The following is a 23,534-nucleotide window of genomic DNA, read 5'->3' on the forward strand; positions in this document are numbered from 1 at the left end:
GGGAGGAAGCGGGCTCAGGGACCCGACGGACCAATCGGGATCCCGAGACGCGTCGGAAGTGGCTAATCAGAACCTGCCGGCGGGGTGGAGACGCCGGCGCTGAAGAGAGGCGAGAGAAGGGAGGGGGACTAGAATAGAGTGCTCGCCAACGGCCTACTCTCCAGGCCGGCCCGCCCCGCGCAGCCGCACCCAATCACAAATCTTAGGAGTGGAGATGGAGCCAATCAGGTCCAATCAGGAGGCGGGGACGTCGGCCCTCCACTAGAAGGGATAGAGGCCGAGAAACGCGAACCCTGGTCCTCTTCCAACGAAAACCAATCGCAAGCCAGATACAGGCGAGTGACTGTAAAGAAGGCCAATTAGACCCTTCAGAGGGAACCTGGCCCGGCCTCTTCTCTGAGGGACTGCTCTACCTACCAATAGCATGGGCGAGAAGTCTGTCCCTTCGCTAAGGAGGAGATGGGTGAGCTAGAACTTTGAGGTTGAGGTAAAGAATGTGAGTGCGGCACGCTGGGCTGGCTGGAAGCAGTGCAGGGATTGCAGTAGTGTGTGCGAGCTAGACGTGTTAGGGAGCGAGCCAGCTTTGCGGGCGCCAGGGTGACCGTAGGGATGGGGGGAGCGGGAGGCAAGGTGATGCCTGAGGCTAGTGTACAGGGGGTCGTTGCAGCCGAAGGGACCTTGGATGCCATTCTGGCTGCGGAGACCGAAGCCCCGCGACAATCTCCGGAGTCCGGGCGGACCTGTGGCTTCCCAGGGGCTGGAAAGGCCCAGCTCAACGCCTCGAGGGAGGGTTAAGGGAGACCGGGAAGGCCTCGAAAATACCGCCCGGCCTACACCCCTGCCCAAAGGAGCGCGCCTGGGCAGGAATTGTGATGATCAGATCTGGGGGGTTAGTCTAGAAGGGACCACCCCACCTAGAAGAAGTCCTCCGTTTTACAAATGAGGAAACTGAGGCGGAGGGAAGTCGATGAGCTGTCAAGAGCAAACAGCAGGTTACTGACAGCTCACACTAGAAGCCAGGCTTCCCCCTGCATCAGCTTTTGCGGTGGACTTTTTTCTGTTCGTACCCTCTTCTTTGCCTCCCGAGGTGAAATGGAGTGGATCAACGGGACCCAGTTACAAGAGGAAGCTGCAGATACTTGCTCCGTCTGCTGAGAGATCTTAGCATCCTGTTAGGTGGCACAGGACCTAATATAATCCACTTCATTGGTTAATAGTTGCCAAGCCACAAATAGCTGAAGGTTCTTTCCCATAAGTCACATCTCACACGTTGACATTCCGAAACGTTTATGGAGTTATTAAAATTCCATCCTACGTGTCCCAAACGAGCTGTTTACTAGTCCCTCTGAATAAGGGAGTTTGATTGGATGGTTGACCATCTTTTAGCTAACACGGACAACAAATGAGTCTGTAATACTATATGCAGCTGAGGGTTGGTTGTCCAGGCCTGGATTCCTCAGTTCATGGGAGAGCCAGCTACCCCTTGGATGGATTGGTGTAGATCCTTTGCCCCTATGTGGACAGACACAGCCCCAACTCCTGCTGTTTCTCATCCATGTCATCCCTCTCCCCACCCCCCACCCCCCACCCCGCCCCCGCCGTAAGAGTAAGTTAATAGCTTAGACTTCGGGAGATAACCTAAGCTTTCAGAGTAAATCCATCCCTTTCTTCCACCTTAAGAGGTTGCCCTTCATACATACAGTCATGTTACTGTCCCAGGAAAGCAGTCTGCTTTTGGATGTGTTTTGCCTGAGTCTGTGCTCAGCTGTGCCCACTTTCATGTGATGCCTGCTTTCACGAGATAGATGGTCTAATTAGCAGGGTCACCTTGCCCCCTCACCTGTCAAACAGTTTATACCTTTTTTTTTTTTTTTTTTTTTGAGTTTATATCCTTGAGCTACAAATCCCCTGGAGGCTCTGGACTGCTGAGATGTGAAGAATTCACCAGTGTCTCTCTACACTTAGTGCTAAAAGGGTATCAAGTGGAAAAACCTCCTACTACTCCTTGAAAGTAAAGGCCTCGTCTACCAGTAGTTCACACTTTATTGCTCCTGTCCTGTGCATATCCCATGAGCCACTGGGTGGCTAGAACTGGGCTAGAACCAAGGAGCTAAGAGAGAAAATCCCGGGCAAGGTTGGGGGAAATAGGTCACAGTGGCTGGGTGGTGAGGTCACAGAGAGGTTTGTCTGACCCGGACTACATAGGGGAGGGGCCTAGGAGGCAAAGCGGCCCCAGAGGTTCCCCAAGCCCAGGCAGGGGGCATGGTGTGGGAAAGGCAGCAGGGACAAAGGCCAGGGAGCTGAGTACAAGAGGCCAAGGGGCCCAGAGATTTGAGGGCAGGAGCAGTGAGGGGGCAGTCAGGATGGTGAGGAGAAGCCAGAAACGAAAGCTGCAAAAAGTCACCGGGCTCTGCAGACCGGAGGAGGGGCTCAGGGTGAGGGGGCAGGGGGCGAAGCAAAGGCCGCAAGATGGCAGCCAGAGATCAGGGGAGGGGTTATGTGGAGAAGTTGGACAGGGAACAAGGCAGACAAGGAAGGGTAAACCCACAGACCTAGAGAGAAAGATGGGAGGATTTGACAGCCCAGAGCCCCCAAGGTAGTGGTTAATAAGTAGTTAACAGAAGGAAGAGGCATGACCCTCATGGAACCCCTGTGCACCCCCTTCTCCTTGGGTAGGTGAAGCGGAGCTGCCCTTCATGTGGCCCAGAGCCTGGGGGTGAAGAGAAGAAGGGGAGAGGAAACCCTGTATCTATTCAGTTGTTCCCCCCAGAGCTGGTGAGTCCTTGGGGGGGTGGGTTGGTGCTGAGAATAAAGGACTGGGGGCCGCTGAGGGGCCCGCATGACCCCTGCTTTCCCCCTCCTGCCCCCACAGGTGGAGCACATCATTTCATTCCTCCCAGTCAGAGATGTAGTCTCTCTAGGTCAGACCTGCCACTACTTCCACGAAGTGTGCGACTCTGAGGGCGTGTGGAGACGCATCTGTCACCGGCTCAGTCCTCGACTTCGAGAGCAGGGTTCTGGGGTCCAGCCCTGGAAGAGAGCTGCGATTCTGAACTGTACACCTTCCCGGGAACCTCTAGTTCTCTCTGCTTCTGTCCTACCTTATTCTGGGATCCCTCCTACTCCATAAAATTGCCTGATGACCTCAGTATTCCCAGCCAACCTTCCAGGGCCCCTTGCTCTGGAAGAAACGTGTTAGATTTAAACATACTCCAACAAGGACTTACTCCAAGTCTCTAAAGCTGCTCTCGGACAGACATTGTCACCCAGAGCCCCCATTCCTAGCATCCCTGCCAAGTTGCCCACCATATTCAAGCTCTTCCATATCTTACCTTGAGACATCCTCCTCTTCCAAAACCTGGAGTTTTCCCTCCTCTCAACCAGGATTTTTCAACCTTGTCACTATTAAAACTTTGAGCCAAATAATTCTTTGCAGGGGGCAGGTGCTGTCCTTTGCATGGTAGGATGTTTAGCAACATCCCTGGCCTCTACCCACTAGACGCCAGTAGCACCTCCCCCAGTTCTGACCGCCAATGTCCCCCGAGGGACAAAAATCACCCCCAGGTTGAGAAATATGCTCTAGTCCCCTCCCTTCCCAGGGAGCCCCTATCCAATAACTTCGTCTCACACAACGGAGATGAAGGGAGATGCAGATAGCAGATCCAGAGCTAGGGGTGTGAAAGGGTTACTGGCCTTTCCCAGTCATTCCTTTTCACACCTCTTTCTGCTTTTCTATGCATTCTTATATTTCCTTTGATGTCTCTGATGCAAGTTTGGACCAAAGAAGTGCTCACTTAGAAGCATGTGTGTGGCCCTGGGCTGAGGTGTGGCAGAGAACTTTAGTTCAGACATGGGGCATAATTTCAGACATCTTCTGAGCTTTCCATGTGCCCTTTGGAAGGGGTCTTTCCCCAGGCCTGGGGATGGAGAGGAGCTAAACACCCATCCATTGAGAAATCTAGCTTTCCCAAGCTCTGTTTCATCTCCCTTGTGCCTCCCCGACCCCTTAAACCTCCCTCTCCTTCCCTTCTGCAGACACGAAGGGCCTGTATTTCCAGGCATTTGGGGGCCGCCGCCGCTGTCTCAGCAAGAGTGTAGCCCCTGTGCTGGCCCATGGCTATCGCCGCTTCTTGCCCACCAAGGACCACGTCTTCATTCTTGATTACACGGGGACCATCTTCTTCCTGAAAAGTGCCCTGGTCTCCTCCACCCTTGGCCAGAAGCGGGCCTGCTGCTATGTTGTGTTGTGTCACGGAGCCAAGGATGTGAGTACAAGGACCCCAGCAGCTGAGACCCCACCTCTTTTCCGGGAACCCAGGGCCCACACCAGTCCTGAGGTGGCACCCTTAGGACAGCCGCCCTCCGTTACCAGGAACTGGAAACCAAGTTCGCCTTTCCCAGCCCTGGACCCAAGTATCTCATCTCCCACCCCAGGATCCAGCTGCCCCAGCCTCATCCTACTGCAAGGCTGGAGATCCTGGACACCTTTGTCTTTTCCTACAGTTTGCCTCGGACCCGAGAGGTGACACAGTTTACCGTAAATACCTCTATGTGTTGGCCACTCGGGAGCAGCCGGGAGTGGTGGACACAGCCCACAGCCAGTCCTGCGACTGTGTTGAGGTCTACCTGCAGTCCAGCGGGCAGCGGGTCTTCAAGATCACCTTCCACCACGCCATGAGCTTCAAACAGATGGTGCTGGTTGGTCTGGAGACCCAGCGGACCCTGCTGCTCCTCACAGGTGAGGCTTAGAGCAGTGGTTTGCAAACTGTTTCCTGAAGCTTCTTCAGGACCCCTGCAGTGGAAACTTTGGACCGCCAGGGAATTCCCCGCTTCTGAACTTCTTAATGCTAGGCAGGGCCCTGAACCCCCAGACATCATTCTTCCCAACACTCAAATTGGATTCCGCCAAATCCAACTGCTCGGTTTTCTCTGCACTCATCCCTCACACTGAAGAGCTCCCCTGGTTGATTTTCGGTGGTGAAGACTGGAGGCTGGGGTACTTGAGGTCACTGCCCCCTTATTTCATCTCTACCCTTTTCCTTCCAGCCCCACTCTAGGGCAGCAAATGTCTCATGCTGTATGGCTTAGGGAGTCTCTTGGGAGGTTAATGTGGTTATTGGAGGGTCCCCTCCCCCACACAGTTGTCTGCCTCCCCGCCCCCTCCCCCAGAGGAAGGAAAGATCTACTCTTTGGTAGTGAATGAAGCCCAGCTGGACCAGCCACACTCCTATACAGGTCAGCTGACCTTGAGGAAGGTGTCCCATGACCTCCCTCACCTGCGTGTGGCCTGCATGGCTTCCAACCAGGGAAGTACTCTCTACATTACGGGTAAGAGCCACCTCTCTTCTTCTCCAGACCCCAACCTTGGACAGACCTTCCAGATACAGAACCCTCCCTTATCCTTACTCCAGCTCTGTGGGGGACCCGTAGAGCATCCTAGTCAAAAGAGGTGTTTAAGCTCCCAGACATCATAGCTGGTGCATTTCTAGTGGGCATGAGACTCCCCAGATCTTACATCTTTCATCCCAAGTAGGGCCTGATCCCTAGGAAATGGGTGCCCAGAGCTGCTGAGCTGAGGGCTCCCAACCCCCCAGACCAGGGGGGAGTGTATTTTGAGGTGCATACCCCAGGGGTGTATCGTGATCTCTTTGGAACCCTTGAAGCCTTTGACCCCACGTACCAGCAGATGCCGCTTCCGGTCTCACTGCCTGCCAAGGTAGTATCCTGGGGTGGGGGGTTGGGGTCAGACCAGTGGGGGCGGGCCCTTAGGGGGCCCGCAAGGAACTGAAGGTCTGAAACAGGAGCAGGAATCAAATGATTGATCAGGGAGGGACAAGGGACCCAGGGAGAGGGGAGACCTAGAGGGCAAGACCAAAAGCGATCAGCTGGGTGTGGCAGGTTAGCAGTTGTGAGATACTGGAGCTCAGAGTTCCCCTGGAGACGACTGAAGGCCCACTTCTCCTTCCTACCTTACCTCCTAGGTCCTATTCTGTGCTCTTGGCTACAATCACCTTGGCCTGGTGGATGAATTTGGCCGAATCTTTATGCAGGGAAGTAACAGATATGGGCAGCTGGGAACCGGGGACAAAATGGACCGAGGGGAACCCACACAGGTGAGATTCCTTCCCAGCTACTCTCATCTTGCCCCCCTTCCTCTAATTCCCTGACCCCTGGATCTCTCCACATCTCTACTTTCCATAGAATCCACTTGCTACTCCCTAGGATGTTAAGCCAACCAGTTTGTAATGCCTGTGCTACTGTATCTCACCTGGGGTTGGCACCACGGGGTGCATTCTGTGTGGCCCATGCTACAAGTACAGTAGGAGTTTAGTGAAGCAGGGAGACCTGGGTGGGCTGAAGTAACTCTAAGAGGTGAGATGTAAGCAGGGCCTAGTGGGTTAGATAGGATTCGGGTGGGTACAGGGAAAGGCATCCTATGTAATGGGGATGGGGACGAAGCTTGCACATCCCTGGGACAGTGGAAGGCCCGGCCTGACCAGGGCAGAGTGTGTTTTGGAACACAGTAGCTACGAGGTGGTATAGGTGTTTGTGAGCCTACAGAAGTATCGATTTGGGAAAGAGCCATTGCGGGTTCTGGAGCAGGAGAAGGCAACCCCCTGGATGATGGAGAACGGGTCACGTGGGCCAGAGGGCACAGTGAGAGGCCCACCGGGAGGCTGCTGAATGACACCAGCATTTGAGACAGGGGACTGGGGCTGGTACAGTGGCGGCGGGAACAGAGAGGAATGGAGACGTGAGGTGTAGTGAAAGAAAATGAACAGTCTCTGGAAACTGACTAGATATGAGGACAGTGGGGTAGGACAAAGGTGGCTCTGGCAATAGACATGGTAAACATGCCAGTGGGCGAGGAATGCTGGTTTGAGGAGAGAATGTGAATTTAGGCTTTTTCTTTGCAGTGAGAGTAAAACACTAAAGTAGAAATGTCTAGCTGGATTCCAAGTTGGAACAAGGTTGAAATGACAAAAGTAGAGGCAGAGGGGCAAAGCTGGGTGGTCGCCATGATTGTCGGTGGAGGGACTGAAAGAGTTGTCTCTGAGAGAGAGACACACCCTCAAATGCCACGTCTCACAGGCCACGGGCACAGAAAGTTTCACCCAGGAGGGGGTGGTGACAGTGATAGTGAAGGAATATGCTCCCTGACATGGAAGGATGGCTATGCCATATTTCTCAGTGGAAAAAAAAAAAATTCGTGAAATGGTTTACACAGCACAATCCCATCTTGGTTTAAAAATATACAACTTGCGTGTATATATTTGCTGAGGCAACAGTGAGGAGGAATATCCAGCAAGATGTTAATAGTGGGTGGTGGGGCTTCCAGTGATTTTTAAATGAATTTTTGCTTGCCAGTATTTTACAATTTTCATGTAACGGCCGTGAAATCACTTATCTATGTCTTCAAAAGTAAAGCGCTCACAGTCTTGGGAGCAAGCGTGCAGGAGAGGCCCTGGGATCTGGCTGCTGGGAGGTCCAGTGCCTTTGGAGAGAAGTCATAGTGTAGTGGGGAGTGGGGAGTCTCAGGCGAGACTGGCTGTGGTGAGACCAAGAATGTGGTCCACTTCAGACTGATCACGTAGCCAGTCTTACTGCCTAAAAGACAGAGGTAGGAAGCAGCAGAAATCAGGTGGAAATGTTTTTCCGAAAGAGTGGCCATTTTGAAAGATAAAGATATGACGGACTGAAAATGCTAGAGATGGAAGGAAGGACGCAGTGGGAGGCAGGTCCTTCCAGGGGCCTAACCTGGAACTACACAGGGACAGGGAGGAAGGCTCTTCCTCCCCCGAGGCTGGAAGGCAGAATGAGAGACTGGACAGGCCCAGGCCTGGGGGATGAGACCAGGGAGCAGATAGCAGGCCCTGGCCTCAGGCAAGAGGCCTGTTTTCCAGGGAGCCGAGAGGAGGAACCAACAGCCATGCTAGCGCCCCTGTGGTCAGACTGGGGCTGCAGGAGAACCAAGGAGGAGTGATAGCTGCCAGTCTGCAGTCGGCAGGGCGGACCTCATTGGGGAGGGGGAGGGTACTCTGGGGCCCACCTCCTCCCTCCCCCTAGCTTCCCTAGGGGAAGCTGTCACCCTTCTCCAACCCGGCCCCTCCCCACGGTGCCTTGGTGTTCCCCACTTAGGGACCCTGCCCTGTGTTCTCAGGTACATTATCTGCAGCGCCCCGTCGCCCTGTGGTGTGGCCTCAACCACTCCCTGGTGCTGAGCCAGCGCTCAGACTTCAGCAAGGAGCTGCTGGGCTGTGGATGTGGGGCCAGAGGCCGCCTGCCAGGCTGGCCTAGGGGAAGTGCCTCCTTCGTTAAGCTCCACATCAAGGTCAGAGCAGGGTCCAGGGAGCGGGCGTCCAGGGAGGGCCAGAGCAGTAGAGCCCACAGGACTGTAGCTCCCACAGGGACCCAGGGACCCCATCTTCCAGCACCACCCACTGCCCTTTCCTGCCACGTACCATGGCTCCTGGCTCTCTCCCTGAGCTGACCCTGCTGGCCCGTTCCTGCCTCACACAACCTTGGGGCTCAGCCAGCCAGCTCACTTGCTGGCTCAGGGCTGGTCTGAGCAGGACAAACACAACAGCTGGGGCTTCCTGGGAACCCCTTCCTGGGGCCCCACTCAGCCACTCCCCCTCTGTCTCTCCTCCAAGGTCCCTTTGTATGCCAGCTCCCTCTGTCCTACCAGAGAGTGCCTCTACATGCTGTCCGGCCATGACATCGAGCACCATCCCGCCTACCGGGACCTACCAGCCAGCAGGGTGGTGGGGACCCCCAAGCCCAGCCTGGGGGCCGAAGCAGCCCAGGACCCTGAGGGGGTGGCGGCCCAGGCCTGTGAGCCGTACCTCGGCCAGATCCACAGTTGCCCCACATTGCAGGAGTGCATGGAAACAACGAAGGTGATCGTGGGCTGGATGCCCTTGATGGCTACACAGGAGGATTTCTTCTGGGAGGCCCTGGACATGCTGCAGAGGGCTTTTGGAGGGGTTGGCCAAGGCCCCCCAACCCCTGACAGCTGACCCCCCTCTCCTGGTCTCACCCCTGGAGGGAGGGTCTGGCCCTGGGCCAGGGGCTAAGGAGAGGTGGAATGACAGCAATGAATGCTGCGCGTGGGGAGGGGGATGCAGTGGGCTAGGGCCTGCTAGACATGTCAGGGTGGGACTGTTTTGTAAAATGTTCAGGGAGCTGCCCAGGAGGGGCCCCCGACCCGACATGGACAAAAGATTTGATGGACAAATAGAATAAAAGGCTGATTGAGGCCCGGTTTGTAACCCTGGGGCCTGGGAGGAACGCGGGTTTGGTGCGGGGGGAGGGGTGGGCAGGCAGAGTGGACACAGCCCAGGCTGTCAGTTGCTGCAGAGCTGACAGCACCTGGATCCTTCAGCTTCCTTCTCCCTCCAACGCCAAGACCCGATGCCTACTTGGTTCCATCACTTGGATCCTCCGTCCATCAGGCTGAGAAAGGCGCTTCCTCTGAGTTCAGGATGCTTCCTACCCATTTCCCTTCATCCCTGTGAAGCCAACCCCCCCCCCACCCCACCCCCTCCTCCTGTTTCCCTTCCAGATCTGATCTCACATGTTGTCCTTTCCCTTACTTTCTACTCCATCCTCCTCTTCCTCAATAAGGAAGACACTCCCTTTACCCACAGAGCATGCCTCCCTGCCCCCACCCATACCTCCAAATATTTGGGAGAGAAGATGGGTGAGCAGAATTCTTCCTCCGTGGCCTAGTCTGGCCCGGGTATGGAGAGGACAGTAGACATTTGAAGTGGAAAATAAACTGGAGCAGAGGGTGGTCAGGAAGTGGGTAAGTGATTAGAGGTTGGGAGTCCAGGGAAGGACTTCCTCTGGGTGCTGAGGAAGCAGGAATGGGGAGGATCACAGGTGGGCTGGAGAGTCCTCAGGAAGGACCCGAGGCTGTGCTGGAAGGATGCTCGGGCACTGGACAGAGTGGGCTTGCAGATGACGTCACTGGACTGCCTGGATTATGCTGAGAGTCTGATGCTCCCTCTGCCCTTCATGGCTCCACCCCTGCTCCCACACTGGGTCAGTATTTATGTGTCCTGGACCTAGAGAGGCCCCTGGAATCGCCACTGTCCCGGCTCTTCTCTCCCTGTCCCGCCTTCCCCGCCGCCCGCCCCACTGGCCAGTCCCCACGCCCACACGCCCAAGGCTGCCTCATCTGGCACTGATTATCCCCGCTGCTGCTGCTGCCGCCGCTGCTGCTGCTACACTCAGCTGCTGCCTCTGTCTTGAGGACCCCAGTGCCTCTCCCTCGGGCCATGTTGCCTACTACCACAGCCTCCCTCTTGGGGCCCCTCCTCACTGCCTGGGCTCTGCTGCTGCCTTTCACCCAGGGCCAGAGCCCCAACTACACCAGGTAGGTCTCTCGGCACCTTCCAGATGGCTTGAGTTAACTTCAGATCCCTGATTCCTGGGGGGCTATGCCTGTGGAGCTTGTAGATTCTTTTGCTAACACACCACCCGCGCAGATCTCCCACAGCCCTCACCCTTCTCTGGCCCCCAAGTCCTCCTTCCCTGCTGCAAGAGCACTGTCTCCTGCGGTCACCACTGCTCCCCACTCCTCACCCTCCGTCCTCTGCCCTCTAAGTCTCCCCACCTATCCAGACCCTTGGCCCCACCATGGAACCTGAGAACACCAAGACCTTGAACTTGCCTGGTAGCTGTACATCTGGATTCCAGGAGGGAATCAGAGACTGTGGGGGCAAGAGGGGGCTGCAAGTGAGAGACGTGGGAGTCAGTCACCGCAGTAGTTAGCTGGAGCCGGAGCAGGGCAAAGGTTGGGAGCACAAGGCCCTGGCTGCTGCTTCTCCCTCATCTCCCCGCCCCCTCACCCCCCCACCTCGAGGCTGTGTCCACATCTGGAAGTAGTTAGGCCGCTCCAGGCCCTGACTGCCAGGCAGGGCGAGGGGGGAGAATGATGGAGGGGGGCCGAGGAGGATTCCGGGAATTCCTGCTGGGGTGGGGGTGGGAACTCTGAGGGGCTGGAGGGACAGCCAAGTTGCTGGTCCTCCTGATTCCCTGCTGGAGTATTTCCCACCCCAGTCCCATCCCCGCTGGCTGAGGCCGCCTCGAATCCTTTGGGCCTCCCTCCCTCATCCCGCTGGCTGCCCTTCTTGGCACCCCCATGCTCATTGCCCTACCCCAGTCCCTGCACTACTCCCCCACTCAGGCCTGACCTCTCTTCTGTTCTGCAGACCTGTGTTCCTGTGTGGAGGGGATGTGACTGGGGAGTCGGGTTACCTGGCAAGCGAGGGTTTCCCTAACCTCTACCCCGCCAATAAGGAGTGCGTCTGGACGATAACGGTGAGAAGGCCCCTCTGGCCGCCGTCCCCTTGTCCAAGTCTCCCCGAGGCCTGGGTCCAGGCAGCCAGAGGCCAGACTGCTAAGGGAACCCCCCTCCTGGCAAGCACCGCCGCTTCTCCCTGGGGAAGTCCCAGCCCCCTCCCCTCTGGTCACTGACAGCATCAGTGCCCACAGTAACACGTGGCAAGCATCCTCACACCTTAACTCAGAGCCTGCTTCTCCATTCCCACCTTCATCCCCATCCCCTCTGGTCTCTCCACAGACCTAAGTCTTGTCCCCTGCACAAGCCACAAGCCCTCTGCTCTGCATCCTGATGGGGTCCCCTCTGCTTCAGGTCCAGTTTCTGTAGGAAATGCTTGGGGAAAAAGAGTCCCCTCTGCCTGGTTGTGTCCGGCCTGACTTTGCAGGTCCCCGACCCTGTCCCCACCATCAGGTCCCTGAGGGCCAGACTGTGTCCCTCTCCTTCCGAGTCTTTGACCTGGAGCTGCACCCATCCTGCCGTTATGACGCTCTGGAGGTCTTTGCCGGGCCTGGAACCTCAGGCCAGCGGCTCGGACGCTTCTGCGGGACCTTCCGGCCAGCGCCCTTAGTCGCCCCCGGCAACCAGGTGACCCTGAGGATGACATCGGACGAGGGCACGGGAGGACGAGGCTTCCTGCTCTGGTACAGCGGGCGGGCCACCTCAGGCACTGGTGAGACCTCCCTCACCTCCGCCGTCCCCCTCTCCTGGCCCCGCCCCCGGCGCAGGCCCCACCCCAGCCTTAACCTCCACCCCAAGAGCCTGGGACCCCCATTATCTCCCTTACCCTTTTTCCTCACTAACCGCCCCTTCAGTCCCTCCTCCCCGTCTTCTCTCCCCTCCTTCCCGCTCCCACCCCCCCCTCTTCCAGGCCCCCGCCCAGGCGCGAGGCGGAAATGGGTCACCGACCCGCGGGTGGAATGGGCGGCCTGGGGTTACTGGGACGGTGAGTAACTGCCCGCCCCCGTCCGCAATCGGGCTCCCTCAGACGGGCGCGAGGGGGCACCCCCGGGCTGGGGGACTAGGTTCCCCCGACCCGGAGCCCCCTACACCCAGCCCGGGGGCTCCCGATTGCGGTCCCATCACCTCCTCCTGGCGGCAGAAGTCTCCCCTAAAATGTTTAAGGAGGGACCTCCCCAAAGGAGCCTCGGGGCTGTGCCCCAATTTGAGGGCACCCTCATAACATGGGGACTCTCCAGCTGCGACGGGGACTTTTCTGCCGGGCCGGGGAGATGGGATCTTCCAGGGGAAGAGGAGCGATGTGGCCTCGCGATGTGGCTTCGCGATGTGGCCTCGGGTCAGGGGGAGGGGCAAGAAGGGAGCGTGTCCAGTCAATTCCTCCTCCCCCTACCACCGCCCGCCTGGGTGCCCGGCGGTCCAAGACTTACCCCCCCGCGGTCCAAGACCTCCCGGAGCCCCGCTCCTCCGAGCCCCATCTCTGCTAACCTACCCCCCTTCTTCCTCCCTCTCTTCTCGCCCCATCATCCCGAGACCCAGACATCTGAGCTTTCTGCACGGGCTCCCAGCCTAGAGTTCTCCTCCAGCTGACCGAGGGTCTCCACCGCCCCCCACCCCCACTCCTCTCTCCCCTCCCCAGAGCACCAATTTTGCGGGGGGCGGCTGGAGAAGGCCCAGGGAACCCTGACCACGCCCAACTGGCCCGAGTCCGATTACCCCCCGGGCATCAGCTGTTCCTGGCACATCATCGCGCCCCCGGACCAGGTACTGACCCCCTGCCCGGGCTGCCCTCGGGGACCCAGGCGGCGTCCTCCAGTATGCAGCCTGCAAAGATTTATTGAACATCTACAATGTCCCGAGCACTGAGCTTGCATGGTGGGCAGCAAAAACAGACCCAGACCTGCTTGCACTCAAACAAAAAATGTCAAATTACGACTGTGACGAACCTTACGAGAGCGAGGTACCCGATGCTGATATGTAAACTGATTTGTGCGTGTGTGGGGGGGTGTGGGTGTGTGTGTAGTGGTGGTGGAGGTGGATTCTGGGTCTGTTCCTTGAGAATGAGCCAGGACTTGAGCTTGCGGACTACGGCGACCGAGGCCACTGCAGGGCCCCCGTGGATGTGTGTGTTCCTCCCAGCTGTGGTGTGAATGCATTAAGAGGGGGGCTGGAGGGCACGCGGGAGGTGAGCGAGGAGGCCGCGGCGAGCGTCCCGGAGGCGGCGGCCGGGCGGAGGAGGTGAGAGGCGAGAGCTCCGCTCCCTCGGCTGCCCGGGGTCCCACCGCGCAGCCTCCGCCTCTGCCCCGCCGCCAGGTGATCTCACTGACCTTCGGGAAGTTTGACCTGGAGCCCGACTCCTACTGCCGCTACGATTCGGTCAGCGTGTTCAACGGCGCCGTGAGCGACGACGCCAAGCGGCTGGGGAAGTTCTGCGGCGACACAGCCCCGGGGTGAGGGGGCGGCACCTGGGTGGGTGACGGCGTCCGGGAGTCTCCGCCGCGCCTGGTGCGGGAGCCGGGGGACGGCGCTGCGGGTGGGAGGGGCGGGGCTGAGCTGAAGCCGCAGGAGGCGAACCTGCCGGCCCCAAACGGGTGGGCGGAGCGGGTAGCGGCCCAGGCAGAAGACGAGGCTTGACGCCAGGCCTGGGGTCCGTGGATGGAGAGGCGAGAGGGGCTTGCGAAATCGGGAAGCTACTGCAGACAACCGAGGGGCAGAGGTGAAAAGGCCGCCGGCCTGGGTAGAGGGCAGGATGCGCTGCCCACCTGACACCTCCCCCAATGCCCCGCGCCCGCAGTCCCATCTCCTCCGAAGGGAACGAGCTCCTCGTCCAGTTCGTCTCGGACCTAAGCGTCACGGCCGACGGCTTCTCGGCCTCCTACAGGACCCTGCCGCGGGGCGCCACCGAAGGAGGGCCAGGCCCGGGCCCCAAGCCCGGAGTCGGGCCCAAAGTCAAGCCCGAAGTCCCACCTGAGGAGAAACCGAAGGCCGCGCCTAAGGCAGAGGCAACTCCGGTGGGCCCCGGTGAGTCTGGGAAGGCAGAGGAAGCGGCCGCAGGCTGAAGGGAGTTGTATCCGAGTTCCTTCCTGCGCTCATTCGTTCATTCAATACAGCACCCACGGGTGCCGCCTCCGCGCTAACGGCTGGTACTGGGTGCTGGGACACGAAGCTGGATAGAGCTCTGAACAAGCTCAAAAGCAATGAGGCTTTTGTGGGGAAAGTGGTCCTTCCTACCTGCTGGGTAGGTTACCCTCCACAAACAGTGCCCCCCTCCCCACCCCACCAGATGCACCCACTGTCTCCTGCCCAAAACAGTGCCGGCGGGCAGGCACCTTGCAGAGCCACTTCTGTAACAGCGACCTGGGTAAGCAGCCCCATCCCCCAGCTCTGCCCTTCCAGCTCCTCTAACCTCCCCTCCTGTCCCCAAAGCCCCCCTCCTTCTGGTTCCAGCCCTGCCCTGGCCTCCTGTCTCCTCACCTCTCCCTCTCTCTCCCACAGTGGTGACGGGAATGATGAAGTCCATGGTTCGGGGCCCAGGGGAGGGCCTCACAGTCACTGTCAGTCTCACTGGTGTTTACAAAACCGGAGGCCTGGACCTGCCCTCTCCCCCCACTGACACCTCCCTGAAGTTCTATGTGCCCTGCAAGCAGTGCCCCCCCATGAAGAAAGGTAACGGAGATGTGGGAAAATGTAGAGGGGGACTTATCCTCATGAAAATGATGGAGGCAGTAGAATCTGAGGGACTGGGATGAGGGGGTACATCTATAAGGTCTCAGTTACACAAACTCTCAATCCCTTCCTCCTCTTCCCTAGGAATCAGTTATCTGCTGATGGGCCAGGTGGAAGAAAACAGAGGTCCGATCCTTCCTCCAGAGAGCTTCGTGGTTCTCTACCGGCCCACCCAGCACCAGATCCTCACCAACCTCAGCAAGAGGTGCCCCTCCAAGCCTGTTCAGGCTGCTGGATCCCAAGCCTGAGCCCAGGCCAGCCTCTGGACCCTGGCCCTAGGGACCCCTTTCTTATCCAAATAAATGTTTCTAGACTTGAGGAAGGGGTCACATGTCCATTTGTATGGTTTTGGTGCTCCTCTGGGGATTTGTTTTCATTCATTCATTAAACTCAACAGTTACTATACAGAAGAATGTAAGTCAAATCTTGTCACCCCTTTGCTCAAAATTCTCCCGTATTCTCAACACACACAGAAAATGCTAACTACGTGGAGGTGATGGATATGTAAATTAGCTTGATTGTGGTGATCTTTTCACAATGTCTACATATATCAAAACACCAAGTTGTACACCTTAAATATATACAATTTTTATATGTCAAAGATATCTCAATAAAGCTGTTTAAAAAAAAAGAAATCAAGGGAATTCCCTGGCAGTCCAGCACTTTCCCTGCTGAAGGCTGGGGTTCAATCCCTGGCTGGGGAACTAAGATCCTGCAAGCTGCCTGGGGCAGCCAAAAAGAAAAAAAAAAAAAAGGAATTAAAACAACTCTTCCATAGTTTCCCATCAGTCTCAGCATAAAATCCAAAGTCCTACTGTGGGCTCTAAGGCTCTAGGTGATCTGTGTCCTCCCTCCCACCTCATCTCATCTCTGAATATTGTCTCCCTTACAATCTCTTCCATCACACTGGCTCCTCGGCCATTTCTAGTACACACCTGCTTCAGGGCTTTGCCTTTGCTGTTCCCTCTATCCGGAATTCTCTTCCACAGACATCTCCTGGCTCACTTCCTAACTTCAGTGAGATCTCAGCTCAGAAGTTCATCCTAGTCACCCATTCATTTGTGCATTCCAAATGGCAGGCACTGTTTTCGGTGCTGAAAATACACAAAACAAAGTCGCTGCTCTTGTGGACAGGAGAGTAAATTCTACCTGAGCAGAGATAAACTAAAATAAACATGATGTCAAGTAGCTCTAGGAGTGCTCTGAAGAAAACAAAAGCATGATAAGAGGACAGGCAAAGGGAGATTCTACATTTGATAGGGTGCTTAAAGAAGGCTTTCAGGTAACTTTGTTTTGCTCCGCTGCTAACCAAATGCGTGAGATTCCTCACCTTGTCGAGGCTGTTTCCTCGTCTGTAAGGGGAGCTGAAGATTCTGAATACTAATTCCCTCTGCAAATATGAGTGATTTCAAATATGAGTTCCGTGCAGGAAGGAATCAAGAGAAGTGCCCTGGGCTACGAACCGAGTCCAACTGGGAGCAACCGCCAACTCGTACTACAGAAAACGGCTTTCGTTGCTTTGGAAGCGTCTAGGAGAACCTGGAACTGAAGTGGAGAAAGAGGGCTCCCTTGTGGGATGTGATTCTAGTGATTTGGATGGCCTCAGAGTGGGGAGGAAGGAACAATGCCTGACTCCCATCCTCGCCCGGGCCCCTCCCCCCGACCTCGCCGTCCGACTTACTCCAGGATTAGCGTTCTAGCCAGAGACGCTCGTAAAGTTTTACGTCACTGGGATCAAGCCAATCACCTCTTTAGGTGCACCAATCGGTGTATACTTAGAGCTGAAACGAGGCCGCCCTGGCCAATGACAGAGGTCGTACGGCGGAAGAGCAGAAACGGTCTGCCGGGAAGATGGCAGCCCTGCTCCGGCCACAGGTTGATTGGCAGGTGCTGTGACCAGAGGTGAGCTTCGTAGCGTGAGCGGCCGTTCGGAGGCGGAAGCCCGAAGAAGCGCGGGCCCGAACTCAGGGGGGGATCGGAGGCACAGATACAGGTCTCGGGAGAGCAGGAGACGGAAAGGGCAACTCCGGAAGAGGGCGCGGAGGCCAGCGGAATTGGGCCGAAGAGAGGGGTGGGTGCCCTGGGAGGCCCGGAAGGGGCGGGGAGGGGCGGGGCTTATGGAGATCGGGAACAGGGGCTGAAGACTAGGGCCAGGGCTGGGAGCCGGGAGGGGCTGGGTTTACGGGGTGGGCGTGACCCTCGAGGTAGGGCTTGGGGGCGGGGCCTAAAGGGACCTGAGGCACAGCTGTGGAGAGGAAGGGTTTGGGGGGCCTGGGCCTGGCCTGCGGGGCCCTCATTTAGGGGGATTCCGAGGCGGCGGCGGCATCAGTCCAGGCCTTGCCCTACGATCTCATCCCGTTCCCTTTCGCCCCTCTCGCCCCTCGGCTTTATACTCCAGGCCCTGTCCCCTGAGCTCTGCCCTCGGATGTTCCACCGCCCAGAGCTTGCATGCGCCGTGGGGCGCCCCAGGACCAGGAGCTGGTGGGTCCGGGGGCTCCTGGGCGGGGGTCCCGGGGCGCCCCTCCTCCCTCGGGACCTGTTGTCCCGGTCCTCGTCTTTCCCCCGGATCTAGTATTCAGGGCGGACCAGCGGAGTGGATCTCGGCAGCTGCTGACCCTCTATAACCCCACGGGAGCAGCGCTTCGCTTCCGAGGTGATGGGGATGGGCGCTTCGTGCTAGGGATCTGGGGGCTGGCGGTAGAACACTGGGGAGCTGGGTGGGCTGGAGCAGTCAGATGAGTACGGTCGGATGTCCAGCCCTGGGGTAGAAGGCAGGGGGGACTCCATGGGCGGGGCTTGTGCAGGTTGTCTGAGGCAATAGTCGGTCTCTGTCTGTGTGCCTTTCCGCCTCAGTCCTGTGCACAGCACCTGCCAAATACACAGTGTTTGACGCGGAAGGATATGTGAAGCCTCAGTCCTGCATTGACATGTGAGTTGAGAGGGTGGGGAGGCTGATGGAAGCCAGGGGTCGCTGCCACCTTTCTCTGATTTACTGTGCCGTGACTTAAGCCTCAGACCAGGTCCTCTTCAACCTGTTTACCCCACCCTCTGTCTGTGTCCCTAAGGGAAAGTTTCCTGGGAGGGTGGGGCCTGGATCCTCTTGGATCACTGCCTCTCACTGCCCTTCAATGGGCCGCTCTCCTTTCTTGGGACCAGTGTGATTCGCCACGTGGCCCCCAATCCCAGCCACTATGACGTCCAGGACCGCTTCCGCATTGAGCTGTCTGAGGAGGGAACAGACGGCCGAGTGGTGGGGCGCAAGGACATCACCTCGGTTCTGAGGGCCCCAGCGTACCCCCTTGAGCTTCAGGGACAGCCTGACCCAACGCCGCACCCAGAGCCTCCTTCCTGGACAGCACCACCCACGGCTCAGCACTTCCCAGAGAGTGAGTTTAGGGATGGGAATTCTTGAGTTCTGTAAGGAGGGAGGACCTAGCATGACCCTAGAGATGAGCTCAGTTGGAGTTGAAGAGGTCTTCCGGTTCAGTCCTTTTTTTTTTTTTTTTTCTTTTGGCTGTGCCTGGTGGCTTGCGGGATCTTAGTTCCCCAACCAGGGATCAAATCCAGGGTCCTGGCAGTGAAAGAGTGGAGTCCTAACCACTGGACCGCCAGGGAATTCCCTTCCGTTTCAGTTTTCTGCTTTTTGGTGGAAACATTTCTAGAAATTGAGATTTTATATCAGGTTAGGGAAAAAGCAGACTTTGCAGTTTCCTTGGTTTCTGGCCTCCACTTAAAGAGAAAAATTCTTCCTTTAGCTCTGACTTCAGTACTTCCCATCATGTGTCAGCTCAGTTCAGTTCAGTAAGAAACCGGGGGCTTCCCTGGTGGCAGTGGTTGAGAATCTGCCTACCAATGCAGGGGCCACGGGTTCGATCCCTTATCTGGGGAGATTCCCACACGCCACAGAGCAACTAAGCCTGTGCGCCACAACTACTGAGCCTGTGCTCTAGAGCCCACGAACCACAGCTACTGAGCCCACGTGCCACAACTACTGAAGCGCGCACACCTAGAGTCCGTGCTTCACAACAAGAGAAGCCACTGCAATGAGTAGCCCCCACTCACCGCAACTAGAGAAATCCCTCACGCAGCAACAAAGACCTGACACAGCCAAAAATAAATAAATAAATTTATAAAAAAAAATAAATAATAAGAAACCGGGTTGAGCAATTATGTACCAAGTTGTGGGAGACAGAGGTCCCTGCCTGGCACACAGATACACAGGAGCCTGTAATCAAGGCAGAGTTGAAGAGAGAAAACAAATGATGAGGGACCAGAGGGGAGAGGGTTTCCTGAGGCTTTGGGAACGAAGGCTCCAGGGAGGAGAGGACACTTCCAATGTCCAACAGAAAGTGGGTACACCTTCCATCTTCAGCCTCCTCCCTGAAGGGCGTTGGGCTGGGCAGGAGTGGAGGCTAGAGATCCTGATGGGCCTTGTTTCCCAGACCCCCTCCCGCATCTGGCCACCAGCTCCTTCCTCCTCTTCTTGCTGATGGGCACAGTCTCTGTGGCCTTCCTGCTGCTGCCGCTCCAGGATGAACTTGGCAGCCAGCTGCCCCAAATCCTTCACGTCTCCCTGGGACAGAAGTTGGTGGCAGCCTACGTCTTGGGTGAGCACGGTGGTGGTAGGGGATCTGGGCCCGGAGAGAAGAGAGCGGGGGCTGGAAAGAGGGTGTACAGAGCCGGCGGGCTACACATAGGACCTTGCTCTTCCTCCCCTCTCCAGGCCTCCTGACCATGGTGTTCCTCCGGACCTGAGCTCCCTGCTCAACCTCCACGCCCCCTCCCCAGGCAGGGACGTGGACCTGGACGTGGACGTGAGACATTCACTGTGATGCTCATAACCTTGCCTCAACTCCTGCTTCCTTCTTCCTGCCCGTCCCCTTCCCCCCAAAACCCAGGGATTTGTATTCATTTTCCAAGCTGAATAAAATAAATTTGTAAAATTGAACTGAGAAATGTAAGGAACATGCCCCTTTCTTCCCACTTCTCTCCTCCAGTTCCTCCTACTCCCAGGGGACCTAGAACATCGGGGAGCGAAGAGACCCAGTGAGGATTTAGAAGATCAGAGTCTTAGGCTTGGTGCTGCACCGAAAAAAACTGTGTGACCTTGAGCAAGTCATTGAATTTCTCCGAGCTTCAGTTTCTGCCTCTAAAATGAGGGAATTGGGAAAGTTGATTCTTAAGATCCCCCTTAGCCCTATCCTAGGGATAGGATCCTGCCCCTAAGCCAACATGCCTTAAACTAAAAAGAAACAAACCCCGATACCACCTACTCCCACCTGCTATAGAACTCAGGTCCCGCCATCTTGAGCCATCAGAGCCTCTTGCCAGGGTTGCCTGGGGGCTTCCCCCACCCACCCCCAGAATCCTCTTCTGCCTTTTTGTCCCTTTACCTGCTTTTATTTTGTCTCTTCCTTTGACCTCAACCCCTGTGGGTCAGAAACACCAAGGTATCTGACAAGATGGGGACAGATGGCACTGCCTGCCATAACCTCAGCCTAACCAGGCAGGAGAAGTTAGGGCAAAGGAAAAGAATGGGCTCCTTGAAAGGCAGGCTTCCAGCCCTCCTTCAGATGTAAGGTGAGAGGGGAGGAAAGGAAGAAGGGAAGCCAAAGACACTGGAAGTTTGTTGATTGGGAACAAGAATTAGCAAGATAACGTTAAGACAGACTCAGTCTGTTATGCTGCTGGAAGGTTATCAGTTGTTCCAGCTTTACTTTGGGGGCCTTGGGAGCTGCCCCTCTGCCCTGGGGACCTTGCCCTTCCCATACCCAGAACTGGCCCCGGTGACATGTGAGCCTGATCCTGTGCAGAGAATGGCAGCCTGTGTCTAGGATGTGAGGGCTCTCCCCGCGGTCCAGCAAACCCCTCACAAAACCATCCACACTGGGCTGTCTGTGCCCAGGACCCCAAAAGGCATCTGAAGTATCGCACATTAATGATCTTGTGGATATCTGCTGGGAAACGGCCTTGCTGCCAGCGGGATCAGGAGGCTTTCTGAGACAAAGCTATGAAGGGCAGCTATAGGGGTGGGAGGGGCTTGGGTCACAGACATTTTTTTTTTTGGGGGTACGCGGGCCTCTCACTGTTGTGGCCTCTCCCGTTGTGGAGCACAGGCTCTGGACGCGCAGGCTCAGCGGCCATGGCTCACGGGCCCAGCCGCTCCGCGGCATGTGGGATCTTCCCGGACCGGGGCACGAACCCGTGTCCCCTGCATCGGGAGGCGAACTCTCAACCACTGCGCCACCAGTGAAGCCCCACAGACATTTTTTTAAGTAAATTTCTTAGAAAACAATACTGAGCTGGCAGTAATTGGAGCGGGTGGGTGTTAGTTTCCTGTGGCTGCCGTAACAGGTTATCACAAACTAGTGGCTTAAAACAACGTAAGTTAATTCTCTTATGGTTTTGGGGGTCCGAACTCCAAAATGAGTCTTCTGGGGATGAAATCAAGGTGTCAGCAGGGCTGGTTCCTTCTGGAGGCACCTGGGGAGGATGTTCCCTTGACTTTTCGAGTTTCTAGAGGCCATCTGCACTCCTTGGGTGGTGACCCCTTCCTCCATCTTTAAAGCCAAAGAGTGGAAATAACAAATGATCACTGTTTTAGGTCACTAAAAAAAAAAAAAAAAGAAGCCAGGAGTGTAGCATCTTCAAATCTCTGACTCTGACCCTTTGCTTCTGTTGTCACATCTCCTTTCTCTATCTCTGATCCTCCTGCCTCCTTTAATAAGGACCCTGAGGACTTCCCTGGTGGCACAGTGGTTAAGCATCCGCCTGCCAATGCAGTGGACACGGGTTCGAGCCCTGGTCCGGGAAGATCTCACATGCCGTGGAGCAAGTAAGCCCGTGCGCCACAACAACTGAGCCTACGCGCCACAACTACTGAAGCCCATGCACCTAGACCCCGTGCTCCACAACAAAGAGAAGCCACCACAATGAGGAGCCCGCGCACCACAACGAAGAGTAGCCCCCGCTCGGTGCAACTAGAGAAAGCCTGTGCGCAGCAACGAAGACCCAACGCAGTCCAAAATAAATAAATAAATAAATAAATAATAAAAATAAGGACCCTGGTGATTACGTCCCCCACCCCCACCCCCAGCATAATCACCCTGTGTCACTTTGCTAAGGCTGCCACAGACTTGGTGGCTTAAAAAACAGAAATTAGGGCTTCCCTGGTGGCGCAGTGGTTGAGAGTCCGCATGCCGATGCAGGGGACACGGGTTCGTGCCCCGGACCGGGAGGATCCCACATGCCGCGGAGCGGCTGGGCCCGTGAGCCATGGCCGCTGAGCCTGTGCGTCCGGAGCCTGTGCTGTGCAACGGGAGAGGCCACAACAGCGAGAGGCCCATGTACGGTAAAAAAAAAAAAAAAAACAAATTAATTTCATCACAGTTCTGGTGGCTAGTGTCCAAGACAAGCCGCCGACGGGTTTGGTTTTTCTGAAACCACTCTCCTTGACTTGCAGGTGGCACCCTTCTCACTGTGTCCTCACATGGTCTTTCTCCTGTGCACGCACATTCTTGGTGTCTCTCTGTGCATCCAATTTCCTCTTCTTATAAGGAGGTCAGTCAGATTGGATTAGGCCCATTCTGATGGCCTCATTTTAACTTTATCACTTCTTTTTTTAAATTTTGGCTGCGTTGGGTCTTTGTTGCTGTGCGTGGGCTTTCTCTAGTTGCGGCAAGCGGGGGCTACTCTTCGTTGCGGAGCGCGGGCTTCTCATTGCGGTGGCTTCTCTTGCTGCGGAGCACAGGCTCTAGGCGTGCAGGCTTCAGTAGTTGCAGCATGCGGGCTCAGTAGTTGTGGCACGCAGGCCCTAGAGCACAAGGGCTTCAGTAGTTGTGGTGTGTGGGCTCAGTAGTTGTGGCTTGCAGGCTCTAGAGCACAGGCTAAGTAGTTGTGGCGCACAGGCTTAGTTGCTCCGCAGCACGTGGGATCTTCCTGGACCAGGGCTTGAACCCGTGTCCCCTCCATTGGCAGCCGCTGAGCCACCAGGGAAGTCCTTTAATCACCTTTTTAGAGGCCCTATCTCCAAACACAAACACATTCTGAGGTACTAGAGGTTAGGGTTTCAACATAGGAACTTGGGGGGAAACAATTCAGCCCCAAACACTCCCCATTTCAAGATCCCTGACTTAATCACCTCTGCAAAGCCCTTTTTGTCGTGTAAGGTAACGTTCATTCACAGATTCTGGGTATTAGGATGTGGACATCTTTGTCCAGAACTTTATTCTGTCTACTACAGGGAACAAATGGACAAGGTGGAGAAGGGCTGAGAAACAACTTTGGGAAATTTGTTCTGGACAGTATGTCAGGGAAGTAAGGTGTCGAGGAGGCTTCTGACCCCTAGTCCAGGCTCCTGAGAACCCACCAAGTCCGACTCAGGGAGGTAAGGAGGACGCAGTTTCATCTTGGAACCCAGGAGCATCCCAAGCCATAAACTAAGAAGCCTTCACTTCCCAGCATCTGAGGAGCAGGCTAGGACCTCTCACGCCATACTGGGAGC

The 23,534-nt window shown here is 56.4% G+C and overlaps 3 protein-coding genes across 5 annotated transcripts; all 3 read left to right on the forward strand.

Moving 5' to 3' along the window:
* Positions 1–424: 424 nt before the first annotated feature.
* On the forward strand, positions 425–9,020 carry FBXO24 (F-box protein 24). Of its 2 annotated transcripts, none has more exons than XM_065892869.1 (10): positions 425–463; positions 2,677–2,775; positions 2,873–3,056; positions 4,036–4,265; positions 4,504–4,738; positions 5,170–5,328; positions 5,595–5,716; positions 5,982–6,113; positions 8,162–8,332; positions 8,655–9,020. In XM_065892869.1, the coding sequence occupies exons 1-10, from the start codon at positions 425–427 to the stop codon at positions 9,018–9,020; spliced, it is 1,737 nt and encodes a 578-aa protein (XP_065748941.1). The 2 variants fall into 2 exon arrangements, with proteins under 2 accessions (XP_065748941.1, XP_065748940.1); XM_065892868.1 differs by lacking the exon at positions 425–463 and adding an exon at positions 2,364–2,435.
* Positions 9,021–10,200: 1,180 nt separating this feature from the next.
* PCOLCE (procollagen C-endopeptidase enhancer) lies at positions 10,201–15,357 on the forward strand. The gene is made up of 9 exons (XM_065892639.1): positions 10,201–10,381; positions 11,220–11,328; positions 11,762–12,020; positions 12,945–13,069; positions 13,619–13,755; positions 14,100–14,326; positions 14,589–14,666; positions 14,801–14,971; positions 15,116–15,357. Exons 1-9 carry the CDS (start codon positions 10,284–10,286, stop codon positions 15,277–15,279), a joined length of 1,368 nt encoding a protein of 455 aa, XP_065748711.1. The 5' UTR covers positions 10,201–10,283; the 3' UTR covers positions 15,280–15,357.
* A 2,055-nt stretch (positions 15,358–17,412) lies between these two features.
* MOSPD3 (motile sperm domain containing 3) lies at positions 17,413–19,979 on the forward strand. 2 transcript variants are annotated; one of them, XM_065893025.1, is made up of 5 exons: positions 17,413–17,684; positions 17,885–17,960; positions 18,188–18,417; positions 19,474–19,638; positions 19,755–19,979. In XM_065893025.1, the coding sequence occupies exons 1-5, from the start codon at positions 17,480–17,482 to the stop codon at positions 19,784–19,786; spliced, it is 708 nt and encodes a 235-aa protein (XP_065749097.1). In that variant the 5' UTR covers positions 17,413–17,479; the 3' UTR covers positions 19,787–19,979. The 2 variants fall into 2 exon arrangements, with proteins under 2 accessions (XP_065749097.1, XP_065749098.1); XM_065893026.1 differs by having other exon boundaries at positions 17,480–17,684; positions 18,218–18,417; positions 19,755–19,786.
* The last annotated feature ends 3,555 nt before the right edge of the window (positions 19,980–23,534 follow it).

The sequence above is a fragment of the Phocoena phocoena genome, chromosome 15, assembly GCF_963924675.1.
Source record: "Phocoena phocoena chromosome 15, mPhoPho1.1, whole genome shotgun sequence".
NCBI classification, from domain to species: Eukaryota; Metazoa; Chordata; class Mammalia; order Artiodactyla; family Phocoenidae; genus Phocoena; species Phocoena phocoena.

What these genes read in the sequence shown, in the direction of transcription:
- FBXO24 (XM_065892868.1), top strand. Translation starts at nt 2,364, where the DNA reads ATGGTGAGGAGAAGCCAGAAACGAAAGCTGCAAAAAGTCACCGGGCTC. An exon ending in CGGTCTCACTGCCTGCCAAG is followed by an intron (nt 5,717 to 5,981) that starts GTAGTATCCTGG and finishes CTTACCTCCTAG; the next exon opens with GTCCTATTCTGTGCTCTTGG. An exon ending in TCGTTAAGCTCCACATCAAG is followed by an intron (nt 8,333 to 8,654) that starts GTCAGAGCAGGG and finishes CTCTCCTCCAAG; the next exon opens with GTCCCTTTGTATGCCAGCTC.
- PCOLCE (XM_065892639.1), top strand. Translation starts at nt 10,284, where the DNA reads ATGTTGCCTACTACCACAGCCTCCCTCTTGGGGCCCCTCCTCACTGCC. An exon ending in AGTGCGTCTGGACGATAACG is followed by an intron (nt 11,329 to 11,761) that starts GTGAGAAGGCCC and finishes CCCCACCATCAG; the next exon opens with GTCCCTGAGGGCCAGACTGT. An exon ending in CTTCTGTAACAGCGACCTGG is followed by an intron (nt 14,667 to 14,800) that starts GTAAGCAGCCCC and finishes TCTCTCCCACAG; the next exon opens with TGGTGACGGGAATGATGAAG.
- MOSPD3 (XM_065893025.1), top strand. Translation starts at nt 17,480, where the DNA reads ATGCGCCGTGGGGCGCCCCAGGACCAGGAGCTGGTGGGTCCGGGGGCT. An exon ending in AGCAGCGCTTCGCTTCCGAG is followed by an intron (nt 17,685 to 17,884) that starts GTGATGGGGATG and finishes TTTCCGCCTCAG; the next exon opens with TCCTGTGCACAGCACCTGCC. An exon ending in CCTCAGTCCTGCATTGACAT is followed by an intron (nt 17,961 to 18,187) that starts GTGAGTTGAGAG and finishes TCTTGGGACCAG; the next exon opens with TGTGATTCGCCACGTGGCCC.